Source organism: Gorilla gorilla, chromosome 19, assembly GCF_029281585.2.
Source record: "Gorilla gorilla gorilla isolate KB3781 chromosome 19, NHGRI_mGorGor1-v2.1_pri, whole genome shotgun sequence".
NCBI classification, from domain to species: domain Eukaryota; kingdom Metazoa; phylum Chordata; class Mammalia; order Primates; family Hominidae; genus Gorilla; species Gorilla gorilla.
The window spans coordinates 22724980-22736425 of record NC_073243.2 but is presented as its reverse complement, the minus strand read 5'-3'; the positions used below and the strand labels follow the sequence as shown (position 1 = coordinate 22736425).

General features: G+C 57.4%; 4 protein-coding genes across 14 annotated transcripts; 2 read left to right on the top strand and 2 right to left on the bottom strand.

Moving 5' to 3' along the window:
- Positions 1 to 357: 357 nt before the first annotated feature.
- On the top strand, positions 358 to 2257 carry SOX15 (SRY-box transcription factor 15). Its single transcript, XM_055367387.2, has 3 exons — positions 358 to 458; positions 708 to 1302; positions 1889 to 2257. The coding sequence occupies exons 2-3, from the start codon at positions 770 to 772 to the stop codon at positions 2055 to 2057; spliced, it is 702 nt and encodes a 233-aa protein (XP_055223362.1). The 5' UTR covers positions 358 to 458; positions 708 to 769; the 3' UTR covers positions 2058 to 2257.
- On the bottom strand, positions 2243 to 7289 carry MPDU1 (mannose-P-dolichol utilization defect 1). 4 transcript variants are annotated; one of them, XM_004058502.5, is made up of 7 exons: positions 6453 to 7289; positions 4627 to 4692; positions 4346 to 4478; positions 3647 to 3732; positions 3407 to 3525; positions 3153 to 3263; positions 2243 to 2998 (listed from the first exon to the last, which is right to left on the bottom strand). In XM_004058502.5, the coding sequence occupies exons 1-7, from the start codon at positions 6553 to 6555 to the stop codon at positions 2873 to 2875; spliced, it is 744 nt and encodes a 247-aa protein (XP_004058550.1). In that variant the 5' UTR covers positions 6556 to 7289; the 3' UTR covers positions 2243 to 2872. The 4 variants fall into 4 exon arrangements, with proteins under 4 accessions (XP_004058550.1, XP_018868605.1, XP_018868604.1 ...); XM_019013060.4 differs by lacking the exon at positions 3407 to 3525 and having other exon boundaries at positions 3586 to 3732; positions 6453 to 6595; XM_019013059.4 differs by having other exon boundaries at positions 3153 to 3525; positions 6453 to 6595.
- Positions 6098 to 8552, top strand: MPDU1-AS1 (MPDU1 antisense RNA 1). Of its 7 annotated transcripts, none has more exons than XM_019013065.3 (3): positions 6889 to 7520; positions 7889 to 7940; positions 8309 to 8552. In XM_019013065.3, the coding sequence occupies exons 1-3, from the start codon at positions 7115 to 7117 to the stop codon at positions 8349 to 8351; spliced, it is 501 nt and encodes a 166-aa protein (XP_018868610.1). In that variant the 5' UTR covers positions 6889 to 7114; the 3' UTR covers positions 8352 to 8552. The 7 variants fall into 7 exon arrangements, 4 of the variants coding, with proteins under 4 accessions (XP_018868610.1, XP_063556658.1, XP_055223364.1 ...); XM_063700588.1 differs by having other exon boundaries at positions 7115 to 7520; positions 8312 to 8552; XM_055367389.2 differs by having other exon boundaries at positions 7115 to 7544; positions 8312 to 8552.
- CD68 (CD68 molecule) lies at positions 8361 to 10902 on the bottom strand. 2 transcript variants are annotated; one of them, XM_004058505.5, is made up of 6 exons: positions 10754 to 10902; positions 10153 to 10670; positions 9895 to 10014; positions 9697 to 9769; positions 9414 to 9584; positions 8361 to 9102 (listed from the first exon to the last, which is right to left on the bottom strand). In XM_004058505.5, the coding sequence occupies exons 1-6, from the start codon at positions 10800 to 10802 to the stop codon at positions 8969 to 8971; spliced, it is 1065 nt and encodes a 354-aa protein (XP_004058553.2). In that variant the 5' UTR covers positions 10803 to 10902; the 3' UTR covers positions 8361 to 8968. The 2 variants fall into 2 exon arrangements, with proteins under 2 accessions (XP_004058553.2, XP_055223357.2); XM_055367382.2 differs by having other exon boundaries at positions 10153 to 10589; positions 10754 to 10896.
- Between the last annotated feature and the right edge of the window lie 544 nt (positions 10903 to 11446).

The window sequence follows — 11446 nt, the reverse complement described above, 5'->3', positions numbered from 1 at the left end:
TTGGGGTGGTGGTCCGGGATGCTCCCAAGCTCCTCTCAGCACAACTCGGGCCCCGAGGGCACTTCATCCCCCTGTGTTTGATCCCATTGTGGAAAGAATTGGCTTTAAATTGCCTGTGCTTCAGGGAGGGGAGGCAATCAGCAACAGGCTGGAAGGCCTGACATCAGGTCTTGGGTGGGGGGGGGGGAGCGGAGGCTGTGGCACCCTGAGGGTGTTGGGGGCTGGGACAAACAGGACACCTGGGTTTACCTACGGGCTGCGGATGTTGGCGCCCTGAAGGAGGTGCAGTCTTATGGGAGGGACAGGGGCGGAGTCAGTCTTTAAAAGCTGTTCCCAGGTCTGGCCCGCCTGCCACAAACGCTGAGCCCAGGTGGGAGAGGTCTGCGGTATCCGCACCTGGCAGCTGTCGGAACTCCGGAGACCACAAAGGGGTTTATGGTTTACCCCCTCCACGGAAGGTCGGTCTGATCGCAGCTGCGGGTCGGGGAGAGGGACCGGGGGGTCCCCCAGTCAGTAGGCCTCAGAGCACCTCTTCAGTGCCGGGGCACCAGACAGCGGATTTTGCATTCGACTCTTCCCAAAGTGTGCCGAACAGGTTGGAAGCAAAGGCTCCGGTTTAAGCTCTGGGCTTGGGGATACAATACACTTTCTAAGGACCCAAGTTCCTCGGCAACGACTCCAGACTGGGAAGACCTTTCCATTTTCAGGATCGACGCTTCACGTTGAGGGGAGGGCATTCAAGACGCCCTCTTAAGGCTTCTCCCAACCCATGGCGCTACCAGGCTCCTCACAGGACCAGGCCTGGAGCCTGGAGCCTCCGGCTGCCACGGCTGCTGCCTCCTCACCTTCGGGACCCCAGGAGCGGGAGGGCGCTGGGAGCCCCGCGGCCCCCGGGGCGCTGCCCCTGGAGAAGGTGAAGCGGCCGATGAACGCGTTCATGGTGTGGAGCTCCGCTCAGCGCCGCCAGATGGCGCAGCAGAACCCCAAGATGCACAACTCCGAGATCTCCAAGCGCCTGGGCGCGCAGTGGAAGCTGCTGGACGAGGACGAGAAGCGGCCCTTCGTGGAGGAGGCCAAGCGGCTCCGCGCCCGACACCTGCGCGACTACCCCGACTACAAGTACCGGCCTCGGCGCAAGGCCAAGAGCTCGGGCGCCGGACCTTCCCGCTGCGGACAGGGAAGAGGCAACCTGGCCAGCGGCGGCCCGCTCTGGGGGCCGGGGTACGTGACCACCCAACCGAGCAGAGGCTTTGGGTACAGACCCCCCAGCTACTCGACAGCCTACCTGCCCGGCAGCTATGGGTGAGTGCCTGGGAAGCGGGCCGAAGACGGAGGCCCATGCGCCCCTCTTCTGGAGCCTTGGTGGGGGCGGATGCCGGAGGACGGGAGCCCACCCAAGCAGAGGCCACTCGCGGCCAAGGTGTGGCGGGCGCAGGCCCAGTACCTCCCGGGCCTGTGTAGGGTGGGGCGGGTCAGGGTTCTCCCAGAGGGCGTTTGCATCTCAGTCTGAAGGTGGTGGCCCTGTAGGGTCAGGTGACTGACCCCTGGATGCGACTGTGTCCTAGTTAGATGCCCCGTTTCCCCCGTGCTTCTGGCCTGTGTGTGACCCAGCTTCCTCTCCCAGCCCCCAGGGCAAGGAGAGGCCGAGCTCATTCTGCCCTTTCCTGGCCTGACTCCCCAAGAGGAAAACAGCCGTGCAGCACGCAAGCCCGCTCCCGAGCATGCCCCAACAGGGCCGCGGGCTCTCCATCCCGGGGTCGGCTTCCATGCCTGCTGCGCCCAGCAGGCTGGGTAGCCAGGGCTGGGTGGGTGGCACGCTCTACCCTGTCTGCCCAGACTCACCTCCAACCCAGGGAAGTGCCCTCTAACCTCTTGTTTCTCTCTGCAGCTCTTCCCACTGCAAACTGGAAGCCCCCTCACCGTGCTCCCTCCCTCAGAGTGACCCTAGGCTCCAGGGGGAGCTGCTGCCCACCTATACCCACTACCTGCCCCCTGGCTCTCCCACTCCATACAACCCTCCCCTTTCTGGTGCCCCCATGCCCCTAACCCACCTCTAACCCTCATGGACGCAGACCTCAGCGGACGGGCCTCATCCTCCTTTTTTAATCCAGCAGCATCCCCTACCCCAGGCTGTCAACCCTTTCTCCTGTTGGACTACAGTTCAGAGGCAGCCTGCAGTCCTCCCATGATAGCCAGGGAGAGCCGCACAACATACAATTATATTTTTGGTAGTATTAAACAGTTTTGTATTATTCAACTGAGTCTCCAGTCTTTATTGTCCCATCTGTTCCCCTCACTGCAGCAGGAACCAGCCCCATCTCCACTCCCTTCCGCCTAGACCTGCCAGAGCAGGAACCTCCTCACCCCACCCTGGGGCCCTGCCTGAGTCATTCTCCGTCCCCCTTCCCCCACCCCAGCACTGGGGTCCGGGAGACAGTCCCAGCCGGGCTGAGGGAGGGAGGCAGCCACAGCCTCCCAGTCCCTCCACTCTGCCGTCCAGACTCGGTCTTCCAGGGCCAGAAGGGAAGCAGGGAGGCTGGAGAACAGGGTAAAACATTTGCCCAGGATAGTGTTAAACAGCTGGAAATTGCTGCTAGAGGAGGAGGCTTGGCTGAATGACTGAATTAATAGTACATGTACAGGGCTTATGAAAGCACTCAGATGTCAAAATTTTGGCTTGGGAGACTCTACCCCCATCCTCTCCTTTTCTAAGGATCTGGATCCATCAACCATTTGTTTCCACTAAAAGAAAACCCTGGCTCAGAAAGTCTGCAAGTGCAGAGGAATGGAGGATGAGTAAGTCCTGGCTCAGATGGGGAGAACCCTGAGGTTGGGCGAATGAGTGGAAACGGAATGACTCCAGTAGCTGGCTCTACTGCGCCTTTTTCTGCTTGTGGGGAGGCTTTGCATTCCAGTAGAAGAGCAGCTGGGCGGCGATGAGGCCGTTGCAGAGAGAGGAGACCACAAAGGTCCCAGCCATCAGGGGATCTCCGGTTTCCTGGTTGCAAGAGACAGAGCCAGGGTTACCCTTCAGCATAGCTCAAGAACGGTTTCCTTATGGACAAAGGTTCCTGATGGGGCAGCTTTGGCCCTTAGCTGGGAGAAGTAAGACGAGGTTTTAGTGCCTTCTAGAAGGAAGATGTTGCACTCACCTGAATGGAAGTGAAGATTCGGGCCAGGGAGCCCCCAAACAGCAGGAAGACTGTGATGGCTGAGAGCTGGCCTGTGTGCCCATTGTGGTAGTTGGTGGCTGCCTGGAGAAGCTAGGGGAGGAGTTGAGACCTTTGGCTCTGTCACCTGAGCTCTTCCCATGCTCCCCCAAGTCCAACACCCCCACACTTTGATCTTCCACTCTTCCCCTCCACCCTGCCCCCCCAACATCTTGTCCCTTGCTCCTGGTACCCACCCTCCCCACCACCACAGCAGGCACATTGGAGGCCTGGAGCAGGGTGACTACAGTCAAGGGCGTCAGAGGTGAGAGAAGCACCAGAAGGACCAGGCCGTAGCAAGCGAGGAAAGCGACACCTAGGGGTGGGGAGACAGGAGTCCTTGTCAATCTCCCCACATCATTTGGCTTTCCCAGACCTGAGTTCCCAGCAGGGTTCCCAGGAACCACACAGCCTGCTCTTGGGTAAGTCCCCAGCACCTTTCACAGTCTGTCCTCTGTAGTGCATGACCAGGAAGCAGATGGTGATCGTCTGGAGCATCAGGAATAAGGCTTCACCCCAAGAGCTGCAGAGTCAAGAGTTGGGAGGAAGAAAGGTGGGCCTAGAAAGAGGCAGGGAAAGCCTCCATAGCCCATCCATCCAGGGACACCATGTTCTGATCACGCTTCTCTACAGCCCCCACACGGGACTGGCTCATTCTGAATCGTGGCCATTCTTGGGTTGCTCACCCCTTCTCAAGATCACCTCCACTGGTGATGATTAGGTTTCTAAAAGGGCTTAAAACTTTCCTAGCCCCTCGTCCCCCCTTTTTTTTTTTAAGACAGAGTTTCGCTCTTATTGCCCAGGCTGGAGTGCAGTGGCGCAATCTTGGCTCACTGCAACCTCTGCCTCCCAGGTTCAAGTGATTCTCCTGCCTCAGCCTCCCAAGTAGCTGGGATTACAGGTGCCCATCACCACACCCAGCTAATTTTGTATTTTTAGTAGAGACAGGGTTTCACCATGTTGTCCAGTTCGAACTCCTGACCTCAGGTGATCCACCCGCCTCGGCCCCCCAAAGTGCTGGGGTTACAGGCGCAAGCCACTGGGCCCGGCCACTTTCCTGCCTTGTAACCTCCTTCACCTTAATCCCCATTAGAGTTGTGGGTATTACTCTTGGGGTGGAAGGGTGGGCCCCTCACCTGAATGGGAAGTTGTTAGTGATGCTGTAGACCATGGTCCCAGTCAATGCCACTAGCTCCAGCATTACAGACTGGAGACTCAACCCTTCAGCACTCTTGGCTCCCAGGATTTTAAACACCTGGGGCAGCTTTACTAGGGGAAAGATGAGAAAAGTAGGACTGAGGACTCTCCATTCTTTGGGATGCAACACAACAGCTATAGAACGAACACCCACACAGTTGATGGCCTCTCAGCACCTCCACCCCAACCCAACAGCTGGAAAGAAAGATAAGAGACATACCTAGAAGTGAGCCAGCCACAATGCCCAGCCCCAGGCCTTTGCTGAGGAGAGTCTTGAGGCAGGGGACTGAGGAGAGAAAAAAGGGTAAGCAGACAGGAGATGTCTGAAACCCAGGCCAGGGCTTGAAGCTCCTGTGGGCTCTCCCCGAGCCCCCTTACCTACACCAGGGTCTCGCATTGTCTTGGGGAGAGGAGAGGCGGAGGGCAGTGAGAAAGTCCTGGTCCTTCCTGCTCCAAACCACCACACTTTTTTTTTTTTTTGAGACAGAGTCTTGCTCTGTCACCCAGGCTGGAGTGCAATGGCCCAATCTCAGCCCACTGCAGCCTCTGCCTCTTGGGTTCAAGCAATTCTCTTGTCTCAGCCTCCCAAGTAGCTAGAATTACAGGCACACACCACCATGCCCGGCTAATTTTTGTGTTTTTAGTAGAGACAGGGTTTCACCATGTTGGCCAGGCTGGTCTCGAACTCCTGACCTCAGATGATCCACCTGCCTCAGCCTCCTAAAGTGCTGGGATTATAAGCTCGAGCTACCGCACCGGGCCCCAGACTGTTACTTTCCAAAACAGCTTTTCTCCGATGCCTACCACCCCCCACATCCAATCTTCCATTCCCTATAAATTAACACCCAAACTTGGCTTGACCTCCACGGCTCTCCATTGCTTCCCCATATAAAGCTGAGAAATGCCCAAGAGGTCTCTGATCCTTTATTTCCCTTCTCTGGGCCAGTGGGTGCCCCATTTCACATGTCTTCTCTCCAAAGACAAGTCTTCATACCATTTTTTTTTCTTATTTTAATTTTGAGACGGAGTTTCACTCTTGTTGCCCAGGCTGGAGTGCAATGGCACGATCTAGGCTCACTGTAACCTCTGTCTCCCGGGTTTAAGCGATTCTCCTGCCTCAGCCTCCCGAGTAGCTGGGATTACAGGCGCCTGCCACAACGCCCGGCTAATTTTTTGTATTTTTAGTAGAGGCGGGGTTTCGCCCTGTTGGCCAGGCTGGTCTCGAACGCCTGACCTCAGGTGATCCACCCGCTTCGGCCTCCCAAAGTGCTGGGATTACAGGCGTGAGCCACCGTGCCCGCCCCATACCACTCTTTCTTGAAACTCTGACTGTCCCTGGCCCCTACTCAGGGACTAAACCTTACCCTTTCAGGGCTTGCTTTTATGCCCTGGCCATCCACAACTTCTCTAGCCTTGAAGCCTTCCCCTCAAGGAGCTTGGTCTAGTGGGAGTCTGACTCTCACGGGTCATGAATGCGGCTAAAACAAAGTGCCCCACGAGCTCAAGAGAGGTACCATGAACTGACAGGGGCAGACTGATGCTTCCCAAGCGGTCTGACGGTGGGCCTTGTGGAGCTGTCTCGCAATCAGAAAAAGGAAGGGAGGCAAATTATTCCGAAATCAGACTATGAGCAAACCTGGAGGCTGGAAAGAAAGCAATCAGGGTGGCGGAGCCTTTGGGGGTGCAATGAAGGCCCGATTCATCAGGGGCTTTGAATTAAGTTTAACCCTGCTAGCGATCTAATAAAGGTTGGCATGATTTGACTTAATTTTTATTTTGTTTTATAAAAGTTGACTCTTCCGTTTTTCATTGTCGCTACAGCACAAACTCCACAAAGAAGTAATTCCACCCGGTGACTTCCCCACTGGCACTAATATGGTGTCCTCCCTCTAAGGACCCCGAGACACTTCCGCCCTTCTCAGAAGTGACTTCCGTCCAGCTCGGCATGGCGGCAGTCACTGCCGTCACTTAGTCGCCGATTAAGCCTTGGACTAAGGGCCCACGGTCACTCGAGTAGGACTGGATCGGATGCTGAATAAAACTCACCGTGAAGCAAGTCCCACTGAACGAAAAGTTGGTCGTAGCATTTCTCAGGTAAAAGAATCGGCACGAGCAGCCGTTTAAGCGGTCCATCCGCCTCGGCCGCCATATTGCAAAGCTAGCTTCCGCCAGTCTCTCCAGACCGCCATGGACTTTCGTTGCGCGTGCGCGCTGCGGACACTCCGCCTCCCGTTCTTTTCCCGCGGCGAAGCTGGCCCGCCCCGTGCTCCCCGCTCTTTCTGACGCTACCCACCCTCGCTCTAGTGGCGTAAAATAAGTCTCAGTCAGGGACCACGTTTTGGACGCGCTGTTGGAATTCTAAAGCTTGCCGAAGCTGCACGCCTGCGCAGTTAGACCTCCCACGCCTTTGTTGACGCTTCCAGTTTGGAAGCCAGATTTACACCCCTGCCTTTCTCCGCTCCTCCTGCTGGGCGCCATCTTGTCTTGTCCTAGCACACTTTGTATTGTTCGAAGTTGAGAAAGAAGGAGGCCGAGTCTCCGAGGTGGCGTTGGGTGGGGGCGCTACTAGCTCCCGTTCTCTCAGCGTCTCTAGAGGGAAGGGCGCCGGTGGGAGCAGGAGAGTCTGCACCCGGCAGGCCTCCTTAGGTGCCGGGTTGCGCGCAGGGCCCTGTGCTTGTCTCGCCTCCGGTTGGCTCAGGCCTCGGAGCATGAGCGCGCCGGCAACTGCTGGGCCCGGGACAGTGAAGCAGAGGAGGAGGTGGGGGAGGCGAGCCCAGGTCGGGGAAGGGCAGCACCTGAATCACCCTTGGGGCCCAGACCCCCAAGAGTCTCCGGGGAGCCGAGGCCTGGCGAGGCAGTCCCGGGGTTCGCCCCCTCCCCCCTGGCCCGAGGGCGCACCACGTGCTGGGCAGAGACTTCGGCGAGGCCGAGTGGACCCTGCAGCGCTGCTTGGGAAAGGGCACCTTGGACTACCTGGTGGGGGCGTTGTGCTTCGTTACCGACCGCCAGGACGCCAACCCACGGTGCCCACCCGTGCGTCATTCCGCTGTGGATCAGCCCTTTGGCGGCCCCCCTCCAAAGTCTACAAGGTCACACGGATGTCTGCAGGCAGAGGTGGGGCTGCTGGGGCCCTGCCAGGTGAGGGCTGCCCTTGTGGGGCAGTCTCTGGGCCTTGGAGGCCGGAAGCCTCCTGGGGCTCCTACGGCTGGGGGGTGCTGCTCATCCTGGCTCCCAGGGATTGCGCCATAGCCAGCTGTAATGGGTGGGACTGGCGCTCACTGCTGGTGCAGGCTGTGGCCATCTGGGAGGCCCTTTCTAGAATCTGGACCTTGGCTGTCCTGAGAGTGACACTCCTCACCTCAAGTACTGGGGGCATGAAGTTAGGCTTGGCGGGTGGCCCTATCTGGGGGGCATGCTGTTCCCAGGAGCCCCCAGTGGAGGTCAGAGTACCCACTGCTCCTTCTTGATTCAACCCCTTGCAGGTGGGATAGGAGCATCCCAGGTGCTGCGAGGGTTTGATTCAACCCCTTGCAGGTGAGCTAGGAGCATCCCAGGTGCTGCGAGGGTTTAATCGGGCTCTTCTGCTGGCCCTGAATATGGTGGACAGGACAGGACATTCTCATTGCTCAGGAGCCACTGGCGCTGCCTTTGAGAATGAAGTTCCACAGCCCCCCACTCATTGCTTTGGCTGTCTGCTGCATTTGAAACTGTACGAGGGTCAGGAAAAAGGCTGCGGGGATGAATGGCTCTACCGGCTTGCCAGGGATGGGGAACTGGAGCAGCCAGTGGCCCCAAGAGGAGGAAGGAAGGGAGGCACGGCAGACCCAACACCAGCTGTGCCAGGCTTTGGGGGGTGAACCCATGAGGCATCGTCACACACTGACATTTTCATCCCTCCTCAGCAGCTGCTTCCGGCTCCCTGAGACCCAGCCATGGAAGGCATAGAAAGGCACATGACAAGAAACTCATGGCTTTTAATCCTGGCAGGACAAGGAAAACCCCGTCAAAGATTTGCATAAATTTTGCTGCTCTCCTGCTGGGCGGGGGGTGGGGGGGGCAGTTCGTCACATTTAATAAAACTCTCTCCCTCCCTTCTCCCGACTGCATTATCTCATATTTATTTATTTGAGACAGTCTGGCTCTGTCGCCCAGGCTGGAGTGCAGTGGCGCGATCTTGGCTCAGTGGCGCGATGACGGCTCACTGCAACCTCCACCTCCTGGGTTCAAGCAGTTCTGCCTCAGCCTCCCAAGTAGCTGGGATTACAGGCCAGCTGGGATTACGCCGCCACACCTGGCTAATTGTATTTTTTAGTAGAGACAGGGTTTCACCATGTTGGCCAGGCTGGTCTCAAACTCCTGACCTCCAGTGATCCACCTGCCTCAGCCTCCCAAAGTGCGGGGATTACAGGCATGAGCCGTCATGCCCGGCTTTCTTTTTGTTCTTCAAGAAAGGGAAGGAAAATAACATTGTCTTTGAGCCAGTTGCGTGTCGAGGAAATAAGGGCACCCCCCCCCCCACCACACCCCAACCCCCTCAGTGCCCTGGGGTTCGAAGCAAATGCTCAGAGGGCCTGGTAGGCAGATGGGCGTCTCCGGATGATGCAGAAGGCAATAAGCACCAGGGCGAGGAGGCCAAGAAGGATCAGGCCGATGATGAGAGGCAGCAAGATGGACCGGTCACTGGGGCAGGAGAAACCTGGCGGAAGGATAGGGCAGGTAGGTGTTTGCAGTGACATGCTGGTTGGGATAAAGGTGGGAGGAGGGAATGGGGGGATGCTGGGGAGTAGGAGATTGGTGAGGAGCTCACCACAGTGACTCAGCAGTGATAAAAGGGGGACACTGGCAGAGTCTTGTAGAGGATGGAAAGAAAGCTGCCCTGTAGCCATGACAAGCTGGGACGGCGAGATTTGGGGGGTTAAGAAGAGAGATGAGTGGCTTATGGGCCTGGGGAAGGGGTTTTCAGTGCAGTGGGAGGATTCTAGGAGGGAAGGAGTAGGTAGGTCTTACTTTGCCCAAAGACCCCTGTGTGGGGCAGCTGAGCAGCCTGGAGCCTCAGGGAGAGCAGGTTGAGGTGGACAGCTGGTGAAAGAATGATGCTCGAGTTGCTGCAACTGAAGCTCTGGCCCAGGGGTGCTTGGAGATCTCGAAGGGATGCATTCTGAGCCGAGAATGTCCACTCTGGAGGAGTGAGGAAGGGTCAGATCCTATCCACCTCCCTGGCCCCAGCTTAGTCCTTTCAGGAACCCTGGCGTCTAGTGGTAGCAATGAGAAAGGGAAGGAGGTTACTTACGTGCTGCATGGGGGAAGGACACATTGTACTCCACCGCCATGTAGCTCAGGTAGACAACCTTCTGCTGGAGGTCCTGTGAGGCGAAGAGGAGGGCGCAGGTGGTATCCCTCTCCACAGAGGAAGGAGTAGCGTGTGGGATTGGGAGGGGTGGGGCGCCGGGAGGCTGAGTGAGGGGTGAGACTGAGGTCATGGCTATACCTGCATGAATCCAAAGCTGAGGTGTCCATAGGGGAATGAGAGAAGCAGGTGGGGATGGGCACCCTCACAGCTTCCCTGGACCTTGGTTTTTTTGGGGTTCAGTACAGAGATGCCCCAGGCCTGCGGAAGTTAAAGATTGGAAGGTCACAAGACTGCATGCGATGCCAGCCAAAGTTCCCTGTCCCCTCTTCCTTCTTCCCTCTGAGCCTATATCCAGTCCTGCCTCCCTCCCCTCTCATCCCCCAGTTTTAGCTTTACCTCTCCTCCACCCTGGGTTGTGTACATGACTCGAATCTGAATCTGGGCTTGGAGGTGGACACAGGGCTGGGAACCATTGGTCCACGTGTAGTCTCCAATGGTCTCCTTGGAGGTTGGGCTAGGACTCGGAGAGGGTGGAGGTGGTTCTGGGTGGGCAGAACTGGTGAATCCTGGGCTGGTGGCAGTGCTGTTGCTTGTTGGATGAACCGTGGCATTTCCATGACTAGTGGTGGCAGGACTGTGAGTGGCAGTTGAGGGTCCCTGGCTGGTGGCAGTGCTATTGCTTGTTGGATGAACTGTGATGTTTCCATGGCTGGTGGTGGTGGGGTTGTGAGTGGCAGTCGTGGGTCCGTGGCTGGTGGTGCCTGTGGTGGTTGTCCTGTGAGTGGTGGTTTTGTGGCTCTTGGTAGTCCTGTGGCTGGTTGTTCCAGTGCTCTCTGTAACCGTGGGTGTCACCGTGAAGGATGGCAGCAAAGTAGCTGATTTTTTGTGAGGACAGTCATTCCCTGTCCCCTGGGCTTTTGGCAGAGAGGAGATGGTTAGCAACCCAGGGCAGGCTCCCTCCCAGGGGCCCCCTCCCCTCAGCCTCCTTCCTCCTTACCTGCCAGTAGCCCCAGCAGGGCCCCCGAGAAAAGCACAGCCAGCCTCATGGCTGAACCGCCTCACCCAAAGTCCAGCTAGGCTGTCTGCACCAGTTGCTCAACCCTGCTCCCTCAGCCCTCTCTTGGAAAGGAGGAAATGAAAGTCTCACTTCCTGTACTGGAGATGATCCCACCCACAGCCTGACTCAGGGGCCTCAGCTCTAGCCACCTCTCTCTTAGTCATTAGTTTTTGTAATTAAGTTAGGGGACTGTTGGCCCTGCTTCATCAGGGCAAAGTCAACAGTGTCACATGGGTGCAAACAGGGAGTCCTAGGGCAGTTGATCCACAGGGATCCATGTGTCAAACTCAGCGAAACTTGCTTGGCAGTTGTGGCAAGTGGCTATGGGAACAGCTGAGGTACAGGCCCCTCCCTCGGTGGGGAAATCAGTTTCCACTCCCCTTTCCCCTGGACCTCTGGGCTGACCCCTGTACTACTTCCTCTTGGCTGAGGCATGTGAGGGGCTTGTGACCATCCACACCCAGCCCTCTACAGAGGGGCAGCACTCCAGTCAGCATTGTCATTCTCAGAGCCGGGAACATGGCTTTCCAGGGTCTGGGAACTCAGATGGTGACAAGCAAGCAACAGCCCAAAGGTAACCATCTGCTGGGGAAGGGGGGAGCAGAGATGCACCCAGTAGCAGGTGGGAGAGGG

Excerpts from the sequence above, each read along its gene's own strand:
- SOX15 (XM_055367387.2), top strand. The coding sequence starts at position 770 with ATGGCGCTACCAGGCTCCTCACAGGACCAGGCCTGGAGCCTGGAGCCT. Across the intron at positions 1,303-1,888 it reads TACCTGCCCGGCAGCTATGG|CTCTTCCCACTGCAAACTGG; the intron begins GTGAGTGCCTGG and ends TTCTCTCTGCAG.
- MPDU1 (XM_019013059.4), bottom strand. The coding sequence starts at position 6,555 with ATGGCGGCCGAGGCGGATGGACCGCTTAAACGGCTGCTCGTGCCGATT. Across the intron at positions 4,693-6,452 it reads TCAGTGGGACTTGCTTCACG|TCCCCTGCCTCAAGACTCTC; the intron begins GTGAGTTTTATT and ends TTCTCTCCTCAG. Across the intron at positions 3,526-3,646 it reads CAGAGGACAGACTGTGAAAG|GTGTCGCTTTCCTCGCTTGC; the intron begins GTGCTGGGGACT and ends CCCCACCCCTAG.
- MPDU1-AS1 (XM_055367388.2), top strand. The coding sequence starts at position 7,115 with ATGAGCGCGCCGGCAACTGCTGGGCCCGGGACAGTGAAGCAGAGGAGG. Across the intron at positions 7,545-7,888 it reads GGCTGCTGGGGCCCTGCCAG|GTGGGATAGGAGCATCCCAG; the intron begins GTGAGGGCTGCC and ends AACCCCTTGCAG. Across the intron at positions 7,941-8,308 it reads TTTGATTCAACCCCTTGCAG|CAGCTGCTTCCGGCTCCCTG; the intron begins GTGAGCTAGGAG and ends ATCCCTCCTCAG.
- CD68 (XM_004058505.5), bottom strand. The coding sequence starts at position 10,802 with ATGAGGCTGGCTGTGCTTTTCTCGGGGGCCCTGCTGGGGCTACTGGCA. Across the intron at positions 9,585-9,696 it reads GTCCTTCCCCCATGCAGCAC|AGTGGACATTCTCGGCTCAG; the intron begins GTAAGTAACCTC and ends TCACTCCTCCAG. Across the intron at positions 9,103-9,413 it reads CACAGGGGTCTTTGGGCAAA|GTTTCTCCTGCCCCAGTGAC; the intron begins GTAAGACCTACC and ends TCCTTCCGCCAG.